The sequence below is a fragment of the Pundamilia nyererei genome, unplaced genomic scaffold, assembly GCF_000239375.1.
Source record: "Pundamilia nyererei isolate P.nyererei 1_Seehausen unplaced genomic scaffold, PunNye1.0 scaffold00006, whole genome shotgun sequence".
Lineage (NCBI taxonomy): Eukaryota > Metazoa > Chordata > Actinopteri > Cichliformes > Cichlidae > Pundamilia > Pundamilia nyererei.
In genome coordinates, this window is record NW_005187407.1 from 7,927,757 (window position 1) to 7,950,568 (window position 22,812).

At 39.5% G+C, this 22,812-nt stretch overlaps 2 protein-coding genes across 4 annotated transcripts in view; one reads left to right on the plus strand and one right to left on the minus strand.

Annotated features, from left to right (window-relative positions):
- kiaa0825 (KIAA0825 ortholog) overlaps positions 1-1,165 on the minus strand; it is a 115,155-nt gene extending 113,990 nt beyond the window's left edge. Inside the window, exon 1 of the mRNA XM_005722417.1 lies at positions 1,003-1,165. The gene's annotated coding sequence lies outside the window, so the exon portion shown is untranslated. The remainder of the gene's footprint in view (positions 1-1,002) is intronic.
- Positions 1,166-1,384: 219 nt separating this feature from the next.
- The window catches only part of slf1 (SMC5-SMC6 complex localization factor 1), a 33,880-nt gene continuing 12,452 nt past the window's right edge, over positions 1,385-22,812 (plus strand). Inside the window, exons 1-17 of one of the 3 annotated variants that reach the window (XM_005722364.2) lie at positions 1,385-1,440; positions 2,270-2,427; positions 3,993-4,071; positions 4,251-4,476; positions 4,571-4,724; positions 4,943-5,086; positions 5,174-5,239; positions 5,711-5,857; positions 6,453-6,622; positions 6,743-6,877; positions 8,183-8,330; positions 8,491-8,659; positions 8,948-9,093; positions 9,571-9,680; positions 12,850-12,929; positions 20,569-20,661; positions 22,074-22,256. In XM_005722364.2, the coding sequence (XP_005722421.1) occupies positions 2,317-2,427; positions 3,993-4,071; positions 4,251-4,476; positions 4,571-4,724; positions 4,943-5,086; positions 5,174-5,239; positions 5,711-5,857; positions 6,453-6,622; positions 6,743-6,877; positions 8,183-8,330; positions 8,491-8,659; positions 8,948-9,093; positions 9,571-9,680; positions 12,850-12,929; positions 20,569-20,661; positions 22,074-22,256 (2,161 nt within the window). In that variant the 5' untranslated portion in view covers positions 1,385-1,440; positions 2,270-2,316. Of the gene's footprint in view, positions 1,441-1,650; positions 1,906-1,942; positions 2,070-2,269; positions 2,428-3,992; positions 4,072-4,250; positions 4,477-4,570; positions 4,725-4,942; positions 5,087-5,173; positions 5,240-5,710; positions 5,858-6,452; positions 6,623-6,742; positions 6,878-8,182; positions 8,331-8,490; positions 8,660-8,947; positions 9,094-9,570; positions 9,681-12,849; positions 12,930-20,568; positions 20,662-22,073; positions 22,257-22,812 lie in introns of those variants that run through there. The other 2 variants (XM_005722363.1, XM_005722365.1) reach the window with 2 other exon arrangements.

Below are 22,812 nucleotides of genomic sequence, written 5' to 3' on the forward strand. Positions count from 1 at the left end.
AATGAAATAAAAAAAATACAAGAAAGAAGACTGTTGAGCCAGAATTCTCTGTCAGATAAGAATGGGACAACATTCCGCTCCCAAAAGTCCAGCATCTCTCATCATTTCCCAAACATTTATGGACTGTTGTTAAAAGAAGAGGGGATGCTACACATGAACATGACCATGTACCAAATTTGTCTGAAATGTGTTGATGTCATCAAATTCAAACTGACCTTTTCGTTCTTCTTTAAATGATACATTTCTCAGTTTCACATTTGATATGTTTTCTATGCTCTTTCATAAAACAAAAAATGTGGGTTTATGTGATTTACAAATCTTTCCATTCTGTTTTTTATTGACATTTCACACAGTTTTCCGATTGTTCAGATTGGGTTTGTAAATGTTACAAGACACATTTCCAGGATTCAACAGATAAAAGCTTATCACCGAAAGAGTTGAGCTGGTTACTGTCACTTGCTCTTTATGGGGGGTGTTTGGCCAAGCACTGACACATTCTGACCTTCCAGATCAGACTTTTTTTTTTTTTACACATCCTAATAATTTCATCCATACAACAAAAGAAAAGGAGAAACACCGCCTATCATATCTATAAAACCTCATCTAAAAACAAAATAAGCACCTGTAACCAGTTAACACACTAAAACCAAACTGTGCCAAGACATTTATCAATTAATGATTCTTCCCCTCGCTATTAATGATAATTTTATGATTACAAAGCAAAGACTTAGCCATATTGTTGTTTTGATAATGAAAGAAAACCACAAAGAATACAGACAGGCCCTGCTGAGACTCTTGACTTTTACCTGCTTGTCGTAGTTCCTGCCATACAGCCACACACAGACCTCTAAGCTCACAGCATGCAAGGAAGTGGTACTGCGTTTGCTTATTTTGACAGTTCATCTGTATCTTTAAAAAGCCGTCTCGTGTGTCGTATAAAACAAAAGAAACCCGAATGAAGCCACTCGACTTACTCAGCGTTGCATGTTATGCGTGTCCTACCTTACGAAAGCTCTTACTTAATCCATCCGGTGTTAATCCATTACCGGCGGGGAAAATGTGACCGACATCATTTGTAGTCACTTCATGCTGATATCTGTCTGCGACAACTATTTGTAGCTAATAACAAAAATCGAGACAATTCAACAGCCAATAAAAATATAATATTGCATTACTATGACAGGATATCCACCGCTGTCACCAAATGTTGCACTAAGCATTTTATGTACACCGTTTCCCGGGCAGCCGATATGGCAGAAGTCGCATGTCACTTTTATTGGTTATCTATCGATAAAATATCCCCGTTTCTCAACCACTGCTGCACAACATCTAGTTATTTTTTGGTGATTTCCGGGGACTGAAAGCGTCCGTGACAACAACCCGGAAGTAGCTCAATGAAAACTTCCGCTCGGTGGAAAATTCCAACTGAGGAATCAAATGGTAGGCAAACGCTTTCGCCTTCGGGAATTAATAGCATAATTTTTACATATCAAAGATGATATTTTATTTAAAACATATATTTAATATATTCTGACGTCTTTTTTAAATCAAGTATATAGCCGTTTGTTATTGAGAATGCATGTTAAAAATGTTAAGATATGAGAGATCCCCCCCTGTCTTTCCAAAACAATTGGATTCCATAAAGCTGCTCAAACTTGCAATTTGGGTGGTGTACTCGCGTGTAATTTTTCTCATTAAACTTATCGTTTGGCCGTTATATTGAACATTTATCTACACTAAAGAGCGAATGCGCCATGGATTTTTGTTTGGGACGGTTAATGTAGCTTCGGATAAAGTAGCCACACACTGGTCGAAGTTTATTCACTTTGTTGGATGTTTTTGTCAGTGACAAGAGTTTGGCGCGCCCGGGTGTAATTGGAAGTTACCACTGGTGGTATGACCGAGGTACTTGATCAGCTGTGCCATTAAAACAGTTGACATTGCTTACTGAATAGAAAAGAACCAATATTTTTTTCTTGTTAGTTAGTCTACTCTGACGCTGCAAAGCAAATGATATGCCAGCAAGCCTTAGTTAATTATCAACTGAATAAAAATTTGTCACGATCTGTGTAAGTATTGACTTTGTTTGATGAATTTTGTAAACGCTAATATCCTTGATGTGCAGTTTGAACAGTACATTGTTCTTCCTGATGTACCAAGAGTGAAAGCTTATCGTGAAAACGATCTAAGTCATCTAGTCAAACAAGAACTGCAACATTAGATTGGCCAATGAATGATGCGATCTTTCTTAACTTATTGTCTCCTACAGTTTAACGAAGTACTTCATTTTGGCTCTTCTTCAATTTCTTCGCGAAGATGGAGACCTGCACACACGTCTTCCAGATCTCTGGGATCAAAATCCGCGATGAGAAGAGAGTTCTGATCCAGGGAATTCAGCAGCTGGGTGGGAAATACATTGGTGGCTCAGTGAGTAAGATTGAGATCCCTCAGTAGATTTTAGGGAAATGCCACGTGCACTTGTGCCCAAGCTGAAGGGTTGCAGCTTGTGAATGATTTCATTTTTCTTCCTGATGCTTTTAGTCTTTATTCAGTCTATGCGATGTAAGAAAACATAATAGTTAGAGACTAATCATAAACTAAAGTAATGATGACAGTGTTTAGACACCAATCAAAAAGGAAATGCACTTGTTCCTAAAGTAGCTGACTGAATGAATTACTTGCTGTGCTTGCTGTCAATCATTAATTAGTTCTGTGGAAGTCTGTGTTCTGTGTCTTTATCTTGACAGTCCAAGTAAAGTTTTCAATTGTATTTTTATATTTATATATTGCTTGGATTATCCCTCTACACAAATGAGAACAAAACTATTAGTGTATATGTAGAATTTCAATTCAAGTGTTGTTAAACAGCAAGGATCTTTTTTTAATACAGCTTTTCCAAGCGTCCTAGTTTTATTTTGGATCTTATTTCACACACAGAACCAAAATTATTGCACAAAACCCCAAAACTATCAGGGTTAAAATTATTAGACCTTTGTGCAGGTCAGTCAATAGCGCTAACTTTGACCTTTGGTTTGCGTCGTCTTTGTGTTGAAAAGACGAAGCAGCAAACCAGACCCAGTTCTGCTGCTGACTGCTTAAGGTTTTCTTTCAAAATCTTCATATCCTTTTTTTCATGATTCCTTTCATGGAGATGAGATTCCCACTTCAGGACGCACTGAAGCACACAGCATAATACTCCCACCACCGTGTTTCACTTTGGGGATAGTGTTCTTTGGGTTGTATGTCTCACCCTTCTTTCTCCAAGGATAAGCAGGGTCTCTCTGGCCAGAGAGCCCTGGTTTTGTCTCATCTGACCAAAAGATGTGCTTTCAGCATGTGCAGTCTTTCTGCAAAAGTGGAGTTTTTCTTAATCTGCAACCTCGCAGTCCATTCTTGTGCAGGTGTCTAATGATTGCCTTCTTTGAGTATACAATTTACAACTTGGCTAAGTCATTCACTAGTCTCTTGGAAGTTGTTCTGGGGTCTTTAGAAACATGGAAACACTGTGATAACTTTGTATCCATCTCCTACTTTGTGCATCAACAATTCTTTTTCTCAAGTCTAAACTGTTTTCTTTCTGTTTTTGTCATGAAGCTCAAACTCTTGCTGAAGTTTTTATACTGTGTGTAAGTTGGAAGGTAGCTCTCGGTTTTCACATGATTTTACAAATTTTGAGCAAAGCTAGTGTAGAAATGCTGTTAAAGAAGCACTAGGGAAATTTCAGACAAAAACTATAAATGTCAAAGGGGAGCTGATTACTTTGCCCTGATTTGCAGCTAAATCAGATGGTACAGCCTAGCATCCTCATCTATTAACTTACATGATAAATGTGAATAAATGAACTGGGGATCCACCTAAAAGTGGAACACTGTTAGTTGCACTGAACATCTGTTGTTGATTTCAAACTGCAACTGTTGCGTTATTGACAAGCTCCACTTACAAAACTGTCTTGTGATGATTACATATAACCACCTTAAACTGCCTTCTTATAGGTATATCAGCACGCTTGCACCCATCTCATAATCCCTCAGGTGTTGTCCAGCGAGAAGTTTTTGGCAGCTTGTGCTGCAGGTGAGTCATGATGGCTGTGAATTTCAAGTCAGTGGATCTTTGTTTTCGTTGCTATTTTAGCGTACATACATTTAACGTAGCCATAAAATGCTTCATTGTTTCTTAAGTTTTTTAAGTCCTAGAGGTAACATAACACATTTTATTGAATTTCTTCCCTCTCGCTGCTCGTCTCTTGCTAGGAAAGTGGGTTGTAACTCCCGACTACGTGCTGGACAGTGTTAAGAATGGCTCCTGGCTCGCAGAGGAAATCTATGAGGTGGCCATTTCCACAGGTTCCTCCGCTGCCTTCTACCCTGTCAAACAGTGGAGAGAGAAAGTGGCCAGTGGGAGACTGAAAGGGGCCTTTCAGGGCTGGAGGGTGCTCCTTATGGTCCAAGGGTCCACACGCAGAGCAATGTTCAAACGGTTACAAACCCTTGTTCTCTTTTAACCCATGTTCAAATAAAACGAGTGTCTGGTTAATTAATACATTTTTGTTTTGTTTTTTATTCATTCACAGACTCCTAAAAGCAGGCAGGGCTGAGGTATATCACTGCCCTCCCCCCTCTTATGCCTCTATCACTCATGTCATGGCGAAACCTGTTACAGAATCCTCAAAATCCCACAGTGCTCCTTGTTACCCTGTGAGCCACATAGTCCAGCACCTCTTTGGGGTAAGTCATAAGAATGCATGTTTTAAAAACATATAAAAAAATAATAATAATTTAAGCAACATATTTAAAACTGATTATTATTATTAAAAAATTATTATTCTTTTTTTATTTTCTTTTGGGGGGGTGGTGATTTAAATATTTTATATGGTCTTCATTTATATGTGCACATACTAGTCTAATCTTTATTAAACAGTTCATGTTAAAAAATTATCTTGTAGACTGAAAGCCTATTGTTTGGGGGTCAAAGCAATCGTGTGGATATGAATTTCAACATGACAGAAGAGCAAGAGGCTCATCCAGCAGATGTGAAGGAGAATTTCTCTACTCTGGAGGCGGAGCTTAAGACATATATCAAACAAGTGGTGTGTATTTGGGTTTTTTATTTTTTTTATGAGTGGTTTTGTGTTTTCTTGACATCATTTTCTTTTCTTTCTTTTTGTTGCTTCTAGGGCCAGCCAAGACTGTGCTTCCTTGAATATTTGGGCTACCATGACCCCTATAGTCCCCTGGCTCAGGTAGATGTGCAGACATATCAACCCCCACCCTTGATCACTACTGTACATCTCTACAATAACTATGTGTTTCATCAAGAGGATCAGGTCATTTAATTTCCTTTATGTCATGCATTTCAATGGAAAGTGACATCTAGAGCAAGGGCGCATCATACCCAGGTCACAATTTAACCACCACTGTCAGCTGATCTGAGAGTTTTGATTGGCAGGCCTATTAACAATACTCTCCACTGTCCTGTCCATACCTTACCCAAGTGGATATTGCTAATAGAAGTGCTCATGTTTTTCCATATGCCATTTACCCATAACAGACAGTCAGAAATGACCCCCAAGAACTTTTAAAGCCCATTCACTTCCTATTTCCATTACCCTTCTGCCCTCAACTCTTTCTGCCATCCATCTCTCTGAGTGCTGTGTTTCCTTCTGCTTTCCATATACCTCTTGAATTTTATCATTGTTCTTGTATTTCTCCAGGCAACAAAAATGGACTTCAGCAATGTTGGCTGCATGATAGAGTGTGGCCTCTTCACTGAAGCCTTGGACTCAATCAGAAGTGGTGTGTACCCAGGCCTCCTGCCACCGGCGCCGCACCTGATCTCCCTCTTAGAATACGCTCAGCAGGTAGGCATTACCATACTGCAGAAACTCCCACCTACTGCTAGTGTAATATCCTCAGGGGCTGCACAAAAGTAGAACTTGCTCTACATTTTTGAGTGTGGATAGCTGGCTTTGAGAGGTCTTTTTATTGGTTTTACTGTCTTTTGATTAAACTGTAATTTAGAGATGTAACATAATTAATTTAGTTATTGTACCTTTTTTTTGATAAGTAATTTTGTCAGTGAAATATCAGATCTCATCACATCCTCACATTTCCATCAAATATTTAACTTTATGTGACCAACAGTTCAAAATCAGAACAAGAGCGTGCACAGTGATAGCAAACAAACAAACATACTGTATTTACTCTGCATCATCCTGGACCAGCTGGAAATAAGTTTTACTAATTACTTTACTTAACTTTTACTTATTTACTTATTTAAAAAGAACAAAACAAAAACTTAAATTATTGTTTGGCTCTAATTACATTCTTGGCATCGTCACATCCATTATTTAAGAAAATAAATAAATTGTAGCTTCACTGAATTTTAAGTCTGTATGTACATCCCCGCATTCAAACCAACTGGAACTCAGTTGCTGTGTGCTGATTATGTCACAGGGTAACGCCACATCTGTCTTCATGAGAAATTTCCAGCAGGTCCTTGATAAACTGCTTATTACCAACCCTCCCTGGATGGCTCCCAAGTCAGTGAAACAGTATTTTACTCAAGTGCTGCAGTGTCCTCGGTGTAAGAAGGGCTTGTGGTCTTTTCTAGAGACAGCCATCAGGTAATTATTCCTGCTAATAATTTTATACTGCAAAAATGAAGAGTAACCATGTGATGTGTAGTAAACAAACACTCTAGTAGGTAGCAGTTGTGGTAATCTTACAAATATTTTATCTTCCAGATATTCTATGTCTAGTGAAGAGACCTGTCACGCACTTCCTGGACCTGGCCTTCCAACATTGTTACACTTCCACTGTTACATCCTGACTCTCTTCCTGAAGATCTTCCAGGGGGAGCTCCACTCAGTCACTGCCGGGTAACAGTTTAAATAAACTCAGTTGGAGAAAGAACCATTTTTTATTTATTTATTTTAAATCAATCAGTTTAAATCATCACACATGTTGGGAGAATCATTGCTTGAAGTTGCCCTTTCTGACATGTCCACTTCGACCGTGTTCTCATTATTATATCTCAATATAATTAGAATTTAAATGATTGGTTGGGCACTCACACATCATGCAGGAGGCAGAGCTGCCTTACTCTTACAAGGACTCTGTCGAACACTATAAAGACTTTGTGCTAGATAGCTGGCAGGGTAAAGTCTGTTTAATGTCTGATACAAATGATTAGGACATTTGTGTTCTCACACGCAGCTCCTATGGGTAATGTCTAGTAAAGTTCAGGGTTGCAGCGCATGTGTGAAAACAGCTTTAGAGTTGATTTCTTCTATTCTGTTAGTCCACAAAGCTCATAATCTGTATTGCAAGGACATATGTGTAGAAATTCTTAACAATCACTGTAGTTTAGCTGGAGTTGATACAGTAAGGTTTTTAAGTATTTGGAAAATTACACATATTTTTGCAATTTTGCTTCATGCTGCCACAAATGAATCTACATGTGATTGAAGTCCAGACTTTCAGATTTAATTCAAGGTGTTCAGCAATTGAATTCTATTAGCTGTTTAGGAATTACAGCCTTTTTCCTTTTTTTATTTTTTTATTCATAGCTTCCTTTTGTTTTTTTAGTTGTTAATTTTTTTCCTCCAGAGGCTGAAAAGAAATTGAGTAAACTAGCTTAATTTCAAATTGATGTTGTTTTTATTAATTATTGGGGGTTTTTTAATACTTGGATGAAAATCCTATGTAAACAACGACCAAGTCTTGAACCCATGAACTTCACCAAATGTTGTTTCCTCCCATGACATGTTCTGCCAGGTCTGTACTGTTTTTCTTAACCAAGGAAAGGATTATGCAATCATCTACCTTAGCTGTCTTCTGTGGTCTTTTAGGACCTTTGGTGCTTCTGAGCTTGTTTTTAAAAAATGTACTACACGTAATGTTTTTGCTCCCTCTAAGATTTTTTTTCCTGCTTAATGTAGACTTCTGTCACCTGCTGGGGTTAGGTGACAGAAGGGTTAGGTCATTGAATAACGAGGGAACGGGCAACAGGTGCCATGTGACCTTGAAACTGCTTGCCACTCAGTCGTCCAGTTACTTTTAATACCAGGGGGCTATGTATAAAATTTATTGTAGTTCTTATTCAGATAATTAAGTACTTTGGTTGTACCCCCATGAATAAAAGCTGAAAGTCTCTATTTTAATAATTTCTTATTCTTCCTTAGAGAGTTTGTGCAGCTCCAAGGAGCCCCTCCAGCATCAGCATCAGGATCTTTGCTCTATAGAACCTTCTGGACTGTGTGGGAGCGCTCCACCCTCTTGTCCAGTGCTGTAAAACAACTAATGCAGCTTTTGATACAGGCTGCCATGACTGTAATTTACTTTGATATTCTTATTGGATAATGTGCTCAGTCATTCAGAATGTTTTATTTTGATCCATAATTGACAGCAGATTGTAGTCTGACCTCATGACTAAAGTTACTATTGCTCATGGAGCTCGCTAGGTTCAAAATGTTGTTTATCTTTTCTAAAGGAGTACGCCGAGAGGGATGAGAAGCAGAAGTTGCACTTGGCAGACACCCTACTGGATTTCCTGTCTGTGTTGGTGGAGTTTTGGTGTCAGCAGCATTTCAAATTAAACCAGACACTAGTGGATAAAGGCCTGAAAGACTTGTCAGAATATCTTGCTGTCATTAGCCAGGGTAAGTGATAAAAACTGAAATTTGAGAACAGGAAGCATATTCAGAAAAACAAAACTTCTGTTATGTAAATTCTGTCCTAAGTTCAAAGTTTGGTTTCTGAATTTCATTTTCTTTTACTTAAAAAGTGGTAGAAGTAGTTTAAGCAGTTTAAAAACTTTATTTAGCAGAATTGTCTCTTTTGTTTATTCGTACGGTTGGACACGAAGTTTTCTTTATTCTAAAACAAAAATCTCTTCTAAAAAGATGCTCTCTTATCTTCTGATTTTCCTCTGTGGTTTTTCCCCATAGATTTATCTCCAAATATTTTGGTAGAACTGGTTATCAGGGTTCGCTCTACCAGGCTTAAGTTGATGGTGGCTGATGCCATATTCAGGAATCTCTGCTGCAGAAATGGATGCACTATGGGAGATGAACCTCTGTCACTCAAGAAAATGGTGCGTTTCTTGTTCCCATGTTTCCCTGTCCTTTATTCCTTGTTCCGTTTGGCAGATTTTGTCATTTCTACTTCTGGTACATTTGTGATCATCTTCCATTTTTACCGGAAACTCTGGAATTCACAGTGGTTTCTTGAGCGTCTGATATAATTGTACACGAAAAAAAAAAAAAGCTTTTCTCTCTCTTTTCCCCCACTTTAAGTTAGTGTTAGAAGCAAAACACACAGTTGGTCTGCATTAGTTAATGACAGTTTTAATAAACTGGTATAGATTACATTATAGATTACATTTGCCCTTATGTGCCATGAAATGATTTCTGATGTCGTCTAACCAGAATATTATATTGCACTAGAACATCTGGCTTTCTCACTCTCCATTGGTGGCTTTGTGCTTCCTCAATTCCCCAAGGACGCACATATCAACTTGCAGTGTAAAGGCACTGTCTGACCTTGTGTATATCTGTGTGACTTCTGACAGGTGCTTTTCTACCTGCCTGCTCTGGGAAGTTTGGCTCTGAGTCCCAGTGGTACTCGCCTCAGGACTGAGCCCAGCTCACACAGCTGCACTAGTCAGGGGACCGACTGCAGGTCAGTTACACGCAGCTGTCTGTCTGTGCTACCGTTAAGTCCACATTGTGCATTCTCACAAGAGCCTGGAGCAAAACATGGAGGGGCTTACACACAGAGGTGGAGGCTGCACAAATGTCTGGTTTAAAATTCCAGTATGATGTTCAAATGTTTAACTTTGCATAAGCTATAGCACTTCAATGTCTTGTATTAGATTTACATTTGCCAAACTTCTTGAAATGTATTAATTTTTGAAGATGAGCTTAGAGATTCCCAGTGGCAGTGTGTTTAGTTAACTTTTTCATTTTTTTGACTTCAGAAAATTGTGACTATCAATCATATCAATGTCTAGTTGTCTAACCTTGTTTAGAGCCTGCATATCTACTAAAGATATAGCAGAAAGCATGTTGCTAGTAATCTTTTAGCAAAAAATACACATGAAAAGCTGTCACCCTGTAAAGTTGGTTATTGTACCATGTTTGTTGGCTTGTCTGTGTCTAAAATAGCTGATGTAGTCGACCAGCAGTTTTCTGTGCCTCCATTGTCTGGATTCTTCTCACATAGTTCACGGTAGACAGCATAGCATTAGGCCAAACAAGTGAAAATGAACAGATCCTTTGAGAAATGTGAGCGAAAAGGAACAAAGGAACACCTGGTGAAAGGAGAAGTGTGTGGAGGTGAGGAGCAGAGATGCATGAATGGACTAAGGGAAAGCTGGAGACAGACAAATAGAGGTCAGACGGAGTGAGAGGAGTTGGCATGTGATGGGTCGTGCCCAGGTCTGATCCTATCAGTGTGTGCTGGCTGACAGAAGGGGTGCACGGGGAGGTTAAACACACACAGAGAGGGAGCCGCAGATAGACTTGGGTATCCCATCAGGCCTTTGTGTCTTCCCATACGACCACCAGCTCTCAAGCCCCCCCCCCCCCATCTCTCTTGGTCTACTCTTGCATATTAAATCCATCTCTAACTGCAAACGCACCCACTTTATCCATACCCCATGTCAGACATCTGCTGTTTCACCAGCAGGTAGTTGGCCTGGAAAAGGGCAGGAGTCACCAGGGAGCAGGTTCATGTGAAGGCTACTGGTTCATGCACAGACCTTCTCTTCCCCTCCATCCCTACTCTGTTTCTACTTTCTGCTTTCCCTGTATTTGCAAGTGGTTTACTTTATTTTGACATAGGCATGTGAAGAAATAAATGAAACAAGGAAAGGAATCTGTGTGGATGAGATAAAGAAATGCCAAAGGGCATGTAAAATCATTTGACCCTAAAAGAAAGAATGAAATCAAAATGACAAAGCCTGTGATGAGCTGAGAACAGAAACCAAGACGGGAAGCTTGTTTTCTGGTTTTCATGGTTAAATTCATGATATTGTACATAGCTGCAGTGATCTTGACAATCTTAATCAATTAACACATTTTATGTTAAAGCGTTTATGCATATGACACACTGCATATTCTATACAATAGCCTACATGATGAAAAACTGCTAAGAAGTAAAAAACAAAACAAGAGGAAAAACACATTATAGATGATATGAAAAATCAGCTATGTTTGTTGTGAGTGCTCAGTCGTAAGACAGGAAGGACTGGTTGGTTCGTCGTCGACCGGGTGAGTTGCCAGCTCTCCTCCCTGCTATCAGTCACCTCTCACTTTCAGAATGCATTAGTCTGTTTTTGATTGACTCAAAGATGTTGTAGTTCTATTTGAGATATTGTGAGCGTGTTTCTTCCGCATCAACAGACAGGCCAGCAACAGGGCATGTGTCCAAGTTACACCAAGCTGACAGGGTGGCTGATTGACCGACTGCTTAGAGGGCCATTTGATTTGCCAGGTGGCTGGTTGCATGGCATGGAGTGCTGTTAGCAGAAGGGAAGCTGTAATTAAACTGTGGTTTTCTTTGTGCTGGCTTAGTCATACTCTTTCCGTTGCTGTAATCGTTTCAGCCCACTTGACTATAGTGTTTTCTTTCTTTCTCTGACCAGACCTCTCTACGAGTCCCAACTTCCAAATATCAGCTAGGGTTTTAAGAAAAGCCTATAAAAGGATCAGCTAGATTCAATAAGATTTTTATAGTGAAGACAGATAAAAAGTAGGGGGGAAGGATTTCTTTTGCTATGATTAGTAAGAAAAATCCCATAAATTGCTTTCTTTCAGCACTTGACCAGCATTTCTGCATTATTTAAATGACTGCTCATACGTTTCTTTAGTGATAGCCTCCAAGGGCACACGCTGCTGCAGGCTCTTGATTGATAGCTGGGCTGCTGTCAGCAGACTGGCCTCCTAAAGTAGACCATGAGGAAAGAAGAGACCGGGGTGTATACAAGCCAAGTACTGTCAACTTCCACTGCCTGTATGGGCAGGGGACACTTGGGTGAAGTGGTTAAATGTGAGCCACCCTCAACATAGACACTGTTATGGAGTCACTTTCTCGCGCGCACTCTCTCACACATGCACACAGAGCTTGTCTCATCTCTTCTCAGCCTTGTCCTTGCTAATAACAAGCAACGTGACAGGACGTGTGTTTCCTCCTCACTGCTGGGAGCTCCTTCCTGGCTTCTGAACAACCCAATTACCAGGGAACAAGCCTCTTCCCTGTAATACGGATGGCACTCCACTTCAATGCAACGCATGCGCATGTGCACATACATATACACACAAGACACCTGTCAGGCTTCACGCAGGCAGATCTTCCATACCTACACACAGGACTAGTGACAGCCCACAGCTATTAGCACGCCACTACTTTGAAGAGGCTTCACTTTCTTTTACTAGTTATTCCTCCTAATGTGCTTGCTCACATTGAATCCTTCGTCTCTGCGTTTGAGGCGTTAAGTGGGAGGAAAAGTGTTTTGGAGACAGGAATAGAGGATTAGTTGTGTGAAGTGTGTGTGTGGCCAACACAGTAGGGGTTTGACAGATATTGTCAGATTTCATATAAGATGATATCGTGCCATGAGGGATTCATTTGCTAATGGCAATTTTCACAGTACAGTGATGCTGGTTCCACTTTCTCCACCACTGGGTCTCCCTGCAGTCATGCTCAAATGGTCAATTGCTCTTGTTTACATGAATCATGGGTAATCACTTTTTTTTTTCTTTTTTTTTAATTTGAAGAAATTTATAAATAGAGCATGTGTGTATTTTCTCATTAACCCTTCTGGGCCACATTCTTTGTCTCCATACAGACCTCAAAACTCTTTGGAGAATGAAACCTGCTCGGAGAAAGAGAACATCCCCAGAGGTTTGAACAGAGTCAACGCAGTAGGTACAGCATGCACCCATTGTTCAAGAGCATAGCTTCACATTTGCAAGGAGTGGACTTTTAATGGACTGATGCACTACAGTAGGTCATCAGGAACATGATAGCGCTGTCATCACTTTCGGTTTAATGAAGAGCACATAATGCATGGCAAAAGTGATTGATTTGCATCGAACCACACTTCCTTCTAGTCAGCTTTATGAGCAGCTTGACTGCATAAGCGGGCCTGCTATGTATGTTTGTGGCAGACTTTGGACCACAATAACGCCTCAGTGCTGTGCCTTCTCTACTTGTTATATCTGCGTTGAAATTCTAGACTACGCTTTTTGTTTTGTTTTGCTTTTTCGTCATGTCTTTTTCACCTTAAAAAAACTGAACAAAAAAACCAAAACCCTAACAGATAAATGGATAAATCGCAGGGACAGAAATAATGGGGGGCAAACACACAAAACAATAACAGATATTAGTACGCACAGTGTGGCTCAGATCTCCATTTTGGAGACATTAAATGCAGCAATTAGGGTAGCACTTTTAAATATACAGCGGCTGCACTGGTGGAACTTCCTGCAATTAGAGGCATGGCACTCTGTGTGAACTCTCGAAGGTGTCAAAGCTCATATCTCCCCCCTCCACCTGATCAGAAAGGCCCTGTGCTGGTGCAAAGGAGGGGTGGAGGGTAAAGGAAAGGGAGTGGGTGTGGGGTTAGGGGGGGTGAAGGCTGAGGCAGGAGACTCAAGGCTGTTGGCATGTGTTGTTTTTCCACTACGTGATCTCTATACCGATGTGGTTGGCATTAATTTTTGATGAACCATCGGCACAGCATACTTCCCTCTCGCCCTCTCATCCCTTCTCGACTCATCCCATTCTCTCCCTCCCTCCCTTCCTTCCTCTCTTTCAGTTACAGGCTTTTCACCCACATATGTAAACTTGCTTTCTTATATTCTGCACATCTTTGCTTTGGAGCATCTGTCTCGCCTTCTGGAACCTCTGTATCTTTGTCACAGTAGCTGAGAGGGGTTGAGGGATTTGGGATGAACTTCTCTTTTGTAGTCCCGCTTTTGCTTGTGGAAGCTCAGTAGAGATTTCCATTTTAATCAGCCCTAATGTACTGTATGTAGACTGTCAAACAAGAACTGCTGAGTTTTCATTGTTTAAAATCTGTTGGCGTTTAGCGGCACATCATTTCTGAAACAAACCATTAAGGTCAACATTTACAGAGCGTAGTTCAAAAGCTGCGTTCGGTATTCTTTAACTTGTAAAGCAATGCTACACAGCTTTACCCACCAGAAATAAGTATTGAAAAGGGACGGAGATTGCCATTGGTTAAAAAAAAAACAAACCATATACCCCATAGCATGGGGAGGTATTAGACAACTATAGCGGTTGCCAAGTTACTTACTGTGCAACTGTGCAAACATCATGCACCACCCTTCATTTTATTATATTTGGCTTCCAAGGAGATCCAGACTTTATTGTAGCTTTTTAAATTGCTCTTGAGCAATAGTTCTCCAGACTTTCTGAAGGTCTTTCAAAGTTTTTCTCTGGACACTCCCTGCTTTTTCACTCTATTTCATTCTGGTCTTTGTAAACGATCATTTTCAGTTGAATTGTTTTTGGGGTTTTTTTGTTTGTTAAGCCACTTAACACTGGCCTATGAATCATTCAGGCATCAAAGGATACCTAATTCAGTAGACTAACCAGTTATTGTGTATACACATAACAAAGAACTGTGCAAAGAATCTGTTTTAAATGGTGTCTTTAGGTACTTTGATACTAGCAGGTCATGGTAAAATCACAGAATTTGATCCCATTTATTTAAAAACCCAACAAACAACAACAACCAAATGGAACACAATCTGAAAGGCATCAAATTGTATGTTTGCACTAACAAAGTGATTCCCGAAGAGCTTTTAGCCAAAAACCCAGCCATCCTGTGTGCATCCTTAATAAAATGGAAGAACTGGACAAGTGGACTATTTAGAACTGACAGGCCTAAGAACCATGTACAGCAGATAAACACTGTCTGAAAGTCTTGTCTTTAAGAAATAGAAACAAATTCAGGAAAGACCTGACTGAGGACATGAGTTGAATCAATCTACCAATCTAGTTAAAGCCTGGATAGAAAAGTACACGATGAAACAGAATCGGTCAGAGCTCGGACCTCAGTATTATTATAACTACATAAGCTGATCTTGATGTGCTTCAGGAACCAAGGAGAACTATTTCTGAAGTCTACTTACAGCTCGGCTCAAAAGAATAAAGTTGGTAATGCCAAATATTGACTTTCGAGTTGGTTAATATTGTATAAACTCTGATTTGCGTTATACCTGAACTGTTTTTTACTCCACATTGTAAACATGTTTATGGTGGGCATTTTAACATGGAAACATAAAAACATTCATTCAAACACAAAGACATTTATCGGCTTAAAGAGTTACACAAGTTTTTATTACTCATTTTGTAGCTTTCGATTTTATCACACACAAGTGCAGTTTATTGAGCGGTCATACGGTAATGTTATCAGTGCTTTAATGACCTGTGTGTTGGCTTAAGAGTTGCTACTTAACGTTTATTCAGCAGCAGTTTGATGAAAGTTCATCACTGCTTACAGCCATTTACAGGGATCATTCCTACCACCTATAGAGTTTTATTTTAGGAATATTATGTTGCATAATATGCAAGTATATAGATCTTTGCTTGCTCTTATTGGAGACACTGTCTGAATGTTTCCTGTTGGCAGAGAGGGTGACATAGATGTTGCTGACCAGTGTTGTTTTTGACTGATTTTAATGGAGTTATCATTCACCATTGGAATTTTGAAATGTTTATTGCCAGTAAATGCATCTGAGGCACAGTTTAAGAAGCAGTAATGTTCACTTGGGGAATTATTTTCCTGCCATTGCTTTCAGAGGTAGCAATAGTAGATGTCTTCAAATAGTTTTAAATATATCCAGTAACTGGCACAGAATACACTTCAAACACATTCCTTACAAATAGCATTGTTACAGGCTTTGAGCGGCTTTTTGGTCCAGGGATCAGCAGGCCAAGCAGTGCTTTACAGGAGTGTAGCAAGCAGACTGAGGGATATAAAGAGCAACACATACATTTAACTTTTCTATTAAAGTGTGAAACAGGGGATTTATAGAAAAGGACAGGCGGATTTATCCTTTCCGTGCTTGTAAATGCTGAGCATGCAATTACCCCTATAATAGAGGCGTTGTGTCCAAATTGGAACCATTAAAGTGATTTAACAGTGCGTGGATTGGCCCTGGCATTTGCTAGGATGTGTACACATGGGGTGTAGTGGAATGGGTGTTTAATCACTGCGTTTTAGTGCTCGGTAATAGCAGAGCAGCCCATGTAGAACACTGACGTGCCACAAAGTATAGCTTACTCATTAGGTCCTGTAGTTTGGGTGTTTTTGATTTTTAGCTTGGAAATATTGGTTTGCTTGACTGATTGGTCTCGTTACTGATGCTGAAACTGTAACAACCAGACTACCTTCTTTATGATGTCATGCCATCAAATAACTGAGGTTTAATATGCAGTGCAAAATAAAGATTATTGCAAATTATTGCAGCAAATCATAGCACACTCTAATCTGACTTGTCTGAATAGTTTATTACCTGCTCTGTTTTCTGATGCCGTTCTTAATGAACTGATTTATCTCATGATTGCAATGATTTTTGAGCTGCATTCAAGTCCAAAAGCAGACTGTGTAATTCTCTCTGAACACCTCCACAGAGGTGTATGAAGCAGGTAAGAGGTGGAAATAGCGTAGATCTTTCATTTCATTTCAGTGGATTTGTAGTTGAATTAAAAATTCTGAGCAATTCTGAGACATTTTACTAAATAGTCCTGATATTTTCACAGAATCAAAAGTAATGTGGGGGAAGGCGGGTTGCAAGTACTTGGTTGTAAATCCTTTGCAGTTAATGACTGCTTCAGGTCCAGAACCCATGAATCTCAACAGTTACTGTGTTTCCTCACCTTGGGTGCTCTGCCAGACTTCTGCCTCCTCCAAAAATGTATTTATTTATTTATTTGTTTTCATCTATGCATTTCTGATTTCATCTCCATCGTCGACATTAATTAGTGACCTGGGTACTTTTGCTCATTACCAAAAGCCTCTTCCATCGTGCCAGAAACAAATAGAGAAAATTTCGAACAATTATGTCACTGTCTTTAATGCCCAACTGTGCACTATAAGTCACCACTGACACATAATTATTGTATTAAACTTTATGGCGCATCTTTAGAAAAAACAAACATAAAAACAAATTAAGCAGCTTATTAGGTACACCTTAATAGTTCTGGGTTGCATAAATTCAAGGTGTTGGAAACATTGCTCATAGGTTGTTGGGTTTTTTTGTGTGTTTTTTTTCTTTCTTTTTTTTTCTTTGTTTTTTGTCCACATTGAGATGACAACATCACACAGTTACTGCATATTTGCCAGCTGCACATCTATGAGGTTAATCTCTTGTCCCACCAAATCCTAAAGGTGCTCTATTATGTTGAGATCTTTGTTATATTCAGGAAACCACTTTGAGATGATTTGAACGGTATGATACTGTGTGTTATCTTACTGGAAGCAGCCATCAGAATGGATCTGTGCTTTCATGTTGTTCATGACAAATTCTGTCTAAAAGTTGGACCAAAAACTGAGAGTCATTACAGCGGGCAAAGTTTTTTCACTCTTCTATAGTCCAATTTCGGTGAGCCTGTGTGAATTCCATCCTCAGTTTCCTGTTCTTAGTTGACAGGCATGACACCTGGCACTCCTGACCTCTGACATCAACACTCAACAACACTGACATCAACTGCTGCTCACAGGACATTTTCTTGGGGGAAAATCCCAGCCCATCTGTCACCGGATCAAACCAAACTGTCTTCATATTCACTTAAATCAACTTTCTTCCCCCTTCTGATACTTGGTTTGAACTTCTGCAGTTCATCTTAACCATGTCTACATGCCTAAATGCATTGAGTTACTGCCATGTGATCACTCCATCCTCTATTTCCTTCACTACTTCTCAAATAATCTACAGTTAGGTCCATAAGTGTTTGGATAGCCACACAATTTTTCTAATTTTCCTCTGTACCCCACCAGTGTGGGTTTTATTTCAAACAAATATGCGAGTGAAGGTGCAGCAGTAATTCAAGGAATTTAATAAAAGTAATGCATTAACTGTTTAATAATTACAGCTACTCTTATGGAAGCTGTTTCATGGCCAGGTGATGCCTGTTCCCTTGTTATTTCACTACAAATTAAGAAGATAACATACCTGGAGTTGATTCCAAGTGTTGAGCTAGCATTAGGCAGCCACCCACTGGAACGCTTAACACGAAGTCCAAAGAGATGTTGATGCAAGTAAAGGAGGACATTTTCACCTAGCGAGAAAGGCAAAAAATAGTTAGTCTACAATCAAGAGAACCCTTCATGAATGGAAATACAGAGGGTTTACACCAAGGTCCAAAACAATGGTTATACTCAAGAACATGAAGGCCAAATTAGGCTATACCAGAAAAGATCTAAAGGACTCGCTGCACTGCTCTGGAAAATTACTTAGGAAAGATGAAATCAAGAAGAACTTGTATTAGAATGATGATGAGAAAAAAAGTATAGAGAAAAAGAAAAACATCTCATGATTTGACGCATAGCACATCTGTCAAACATGGTGGACCCAATGTTATGGCACGGGCTTGTGTGGCTGCCAGTAGAACATGGTCACTACTGTTTATTGTTGACATGACAGCTGATCGATGTAGCAGAATGAATCATGAAGTGATCAAGGTCGCACTTTGCTCCGATTAAGCCAAATGCTGCAAAACCGTTTGAATAGTACTTCACAGTGCATATGAATAATGACCCAAAGCATATTGGAACAGTAACCCAAGAGTTTCTAAAACCAAAGGAATGAGATATTCTTCAATGGCCAGGTCTATCAGCGGATCTCAACCCAATAGAGCATGCTTTTCAATTACTGCGGATATAACTGAAGGCAGTGAGACCCACAAATGAGCACCAAGTGAAGGTGGCTGCAGGAAAATACCTGGTAGAGCATCTCAAGGAATGGAATGCAGTATTTGGTGATGTCCATGGATTGTAGACTTCAGGTATTCACTGAATTCAAGTATTAAAGATAACATATTAAAAATGTTATTTTGTACCAATGTGTGGTTTTTTTTGTTTTTGTTTTTTTTAAAGAAAGAAAGAGAGAAAGAAAGAGAAAGAAAGAAAGAAAGAAAGAAAGAAAGAAATTTGATTCCAAAATACTTAATGCAAATAAAATATGTTAAAGCTCTTGAATTAAAGCTGGAAGTCTGCATTTGAGTCACATCATGGCCAATTGACTCAAAATTATCTGTGCTGGTACAAAGGTTGAGTGATTGTCCAAATACTTGTGGACCTTTATGAAGAAAATGTGCAATATTTGTCTGTGCCAACCATGGTGGTCTGAGCTGGATTTGAACTGAACTGGAATTTTTTTTTTTATCTCCTCCATTCCATTTTTCAACCTTTCAACTATTGTGGATGGCATTTAATACATCTTTGCAGCCTCAAAGACATTTACTGGAGCAAAAGAATTCTTCAGAATGAATACGAACCAGCATTCTCAATATTTTGCCTGCATGCGTTTTGCTGTCCCCTTCACCGCTTCTTCTCCCTCCCTCTCCCCCATCTCCACCTATTTTCTTTTTTTTTTTTCTTTTTGCCCCACTCTTTGCTCTGTGTGCGTTGGAGTGGAGCCCCTGTACAGGGATGGCGTCCTGGGGAGAGCTAGTAAAGCATTTATTACAGCCTTTGCAGTTCTGTGTTATACTGGCAAGCACAGAGCCACTCATGCTTGGCCTTTAACTTCTCTCTGAAGTTCAGCCATACATGAAAAGAGGGGGCTCTGGCCCACTAATTTATTCCTGATTTAATATTGTATTTGAAAAAGTGAGGAATGCAGTATAAATGAGGAAAAAAGAAATGGGTGGAATAAAATTGTGTACAAAAATGTAAATGGAGTCTTTTGAGAGGGGTTTTTTTTTCCTCCCCCGCTAGTAGTTTGCTGATTAAATATCACGTGGTGACACTGGCAATGCCCAGCAGAGCTTTTGAACCTAGGATCTGTGAAGAATCGTTTTCGAGGCTTTGTGCGAGGGCTGTCTACCATAACTTCCTCTTAAGTAACAATATAGGGATGAGTGAACAGGAAGCGGGACTACTTTTTCACCACTACATTCATTTACTCACCAACTGCTCTGATATTAACTTTGTTGGGCACGGGGTGTAAGTGGAAAATCTCCCTCTATAAAAGAGGGAAAGAGCGAGGCGAATTAGCCCAACTCTCCATCTTAAATTTTTTTTTTTCCCTTCCGCTTTTTTTTTTTTTTCTCTCCCTTGAAAGATCTCCCCCCTTTTTTCTCATCACTCCTCTTTAATCGCAACCTCATTGGCGGGTCGTACTCTTTTTAGGTCAGGGATTTTTTTTTCGTGTGTTTGTTTGGTGACATTTCTGTGGTATTTAATTGGCGTATTCACCATATGGACGGGGACAATGGGAAGGACATCAGGCACACCCTGATTTTTGATTTCTCTCTTCCGCCTCTTCTTTCTTTTGGGTGTGTTTGTCCGTTGTGTTCGTCCTGGTCGAAGGAGAGACCCTCCTCCACAGAGCTTGCAAGAGGAACCAAGTGGAAACGGTGCTTCAGATCTTGGTGCTTCCTGGCATAGACATCAATGTTAAAGGTAAGACTTCTCTCACTTTCCCTTTTTTCCATAACCTCTATCTCACTGTCGTCTCACTTCACTCCCACTGTTTGCTCTGGGGTTTTGGAGAGCGATTAACACTGGAGGAAAAAAAAAAAAGGGGGAGAGAAGAAATAGGAGTGTGTGCGCGTCATCATCATTGCCTTTAACCTTTAGCTAAAATGTAAAGGGTGTGTCTAGTAAGAGCAGGATGGGTTTGGAGTGTCAGATTTATAGATTTATGGCCACTTTGCTAAGTGAATTGAATCCCTTTTGATATTTCAGAGTGACTTTCTTTAGTCCCTTTAGGTCAAATATAATGACTTGCCCTCCTTTTATGGAAATGTGCCGTTTTCAAAGGTTTCTCTGATTTTGTAATCACCCCTTAATAGTAGACTAAATTGACTTGCATCTTGGTGGGGGTTATGGGGGATTCTTAAGTCTAAAATGCGATCAAGTAGAACTACGGGGCAAAATGGTAAAATAACTGCTGCCACATTACAGATTTCTCCAAAAAAGGCCTGATGCTAATTGAGTCAGAGCATGTTTGGTTTTCAGAGGATTTTCTTTTCTCAACTACAGCAGATTATCTGTCTGTCATTTTTTTTATTTTTACTTTTTTATTATCAGTCTTTAGAATGTGTCTGTCTTTCTGTGTTTTAATCCTGGATTAAAACATGAAAAGATGCTGCAACGATTTTAATGTTTCTTTAAAACATTATTTTTTTTACTCTTGATTTGTAGCTGTGTATTATCATAGCCTATGCGTTGTGAGCATTTATGATGTTTGAATGCTCTGCTTCCATTGCATTGCTTTATATTTACACTTCTAAAACATTAGTTGTCATTTGTGTTTCAGGCATATTGCATGTATCCTGCCATTATGTGTAGATGATGTGTATGTGCAGAGCTGATCTACCAGAGCCATTTCACTTCCTATTAGTTTGGCCCATTGTACAAAAGTTATTAGATAGTATTGTCCTAGCATGTGCTGATTGATTGACACGTCGAGTGACAATACGTCTTGCAACCAATAACTAGACAACAGAAGCATTACTAGACCAAAACAGAAACTTGTGTGTATAAGCAACAGGTGAATGAAGGTTGAAATCATAATGGTGCATGCCTTAAACTTGATCTTGGCATGCATAATAGCAACATAAAAGTATTTTACCACATGCAAAACAAATAAACATACACAAACAAACAAAGAAAAGAAATTAAAAATTTGGAATTATGGAGTATAGATTCATTTGAGCCCAGAGCCCAGAGAGTGTTTCACAGGTTGTTTGGTGAGGTGAACAACAGGTGGATATTCTAAACTGTGATTAACATTGCTTCCCCATTTCATTTGACTTTCATTTTGAGTCAGCATTGTTTGTGCCTCTGTTTCCGGTTTGTTGATCACATAGACCATGCAGGCTGGACACCTCTGCACGAGGCATGCAACCACGGCAGCACCGAGTGTGTGGAAGCTTTGCTGCACCACCACCCTTCCCCTGTGCTTAATAATCAGGTGGATGGAGTGAGTCCACTGCACGATGCCCTGCTAAATGGACACATGGACATTGCCAAAATGCTGCTGGAACATGCAGGCAAGTAAACTCTTGCAGTACATGCACAGACTGACTGCTTCAGCGTATAAGCTTTTAACATTCTGTTGGCGGGAACTTATGCAATATAACAAATGTTGGCTTTATAATAATTAAACAATACTCAAATGTTCTCCAAGTAAGGTTGGTCACACATTGATAGTTTGGTGAATGGTTCTCAAACTCTGTGGCGCAAACAACAAATTGAAAAGACGAAGTTAAACCAACTCAAATGACCACCATTTGATGCAGGGTTGAACAAACAATACTAATATTGCATAGAGTTGGCGCGTCTATGTCTTTCTCTATGTAGCCACAATAGCTCGAAAGCTTTTGCGTGAATTCTGATAAAATCCTGTATGGCTGTAGAATGGGATCATGTTAACAATCCATTACATCCACGTCTTCAAAGTCCACTTAGTGATCCATTGGTCGGAAACTGACAAAGAGCCTCATAACTTCACTTCAAACTATGATTCTTACAAGTGTGTCAAAATATAGAAATGACCAGAGAAAGATCAGTGGGAGAAACATTTCATCACTCATCCAAGTCTTCAAT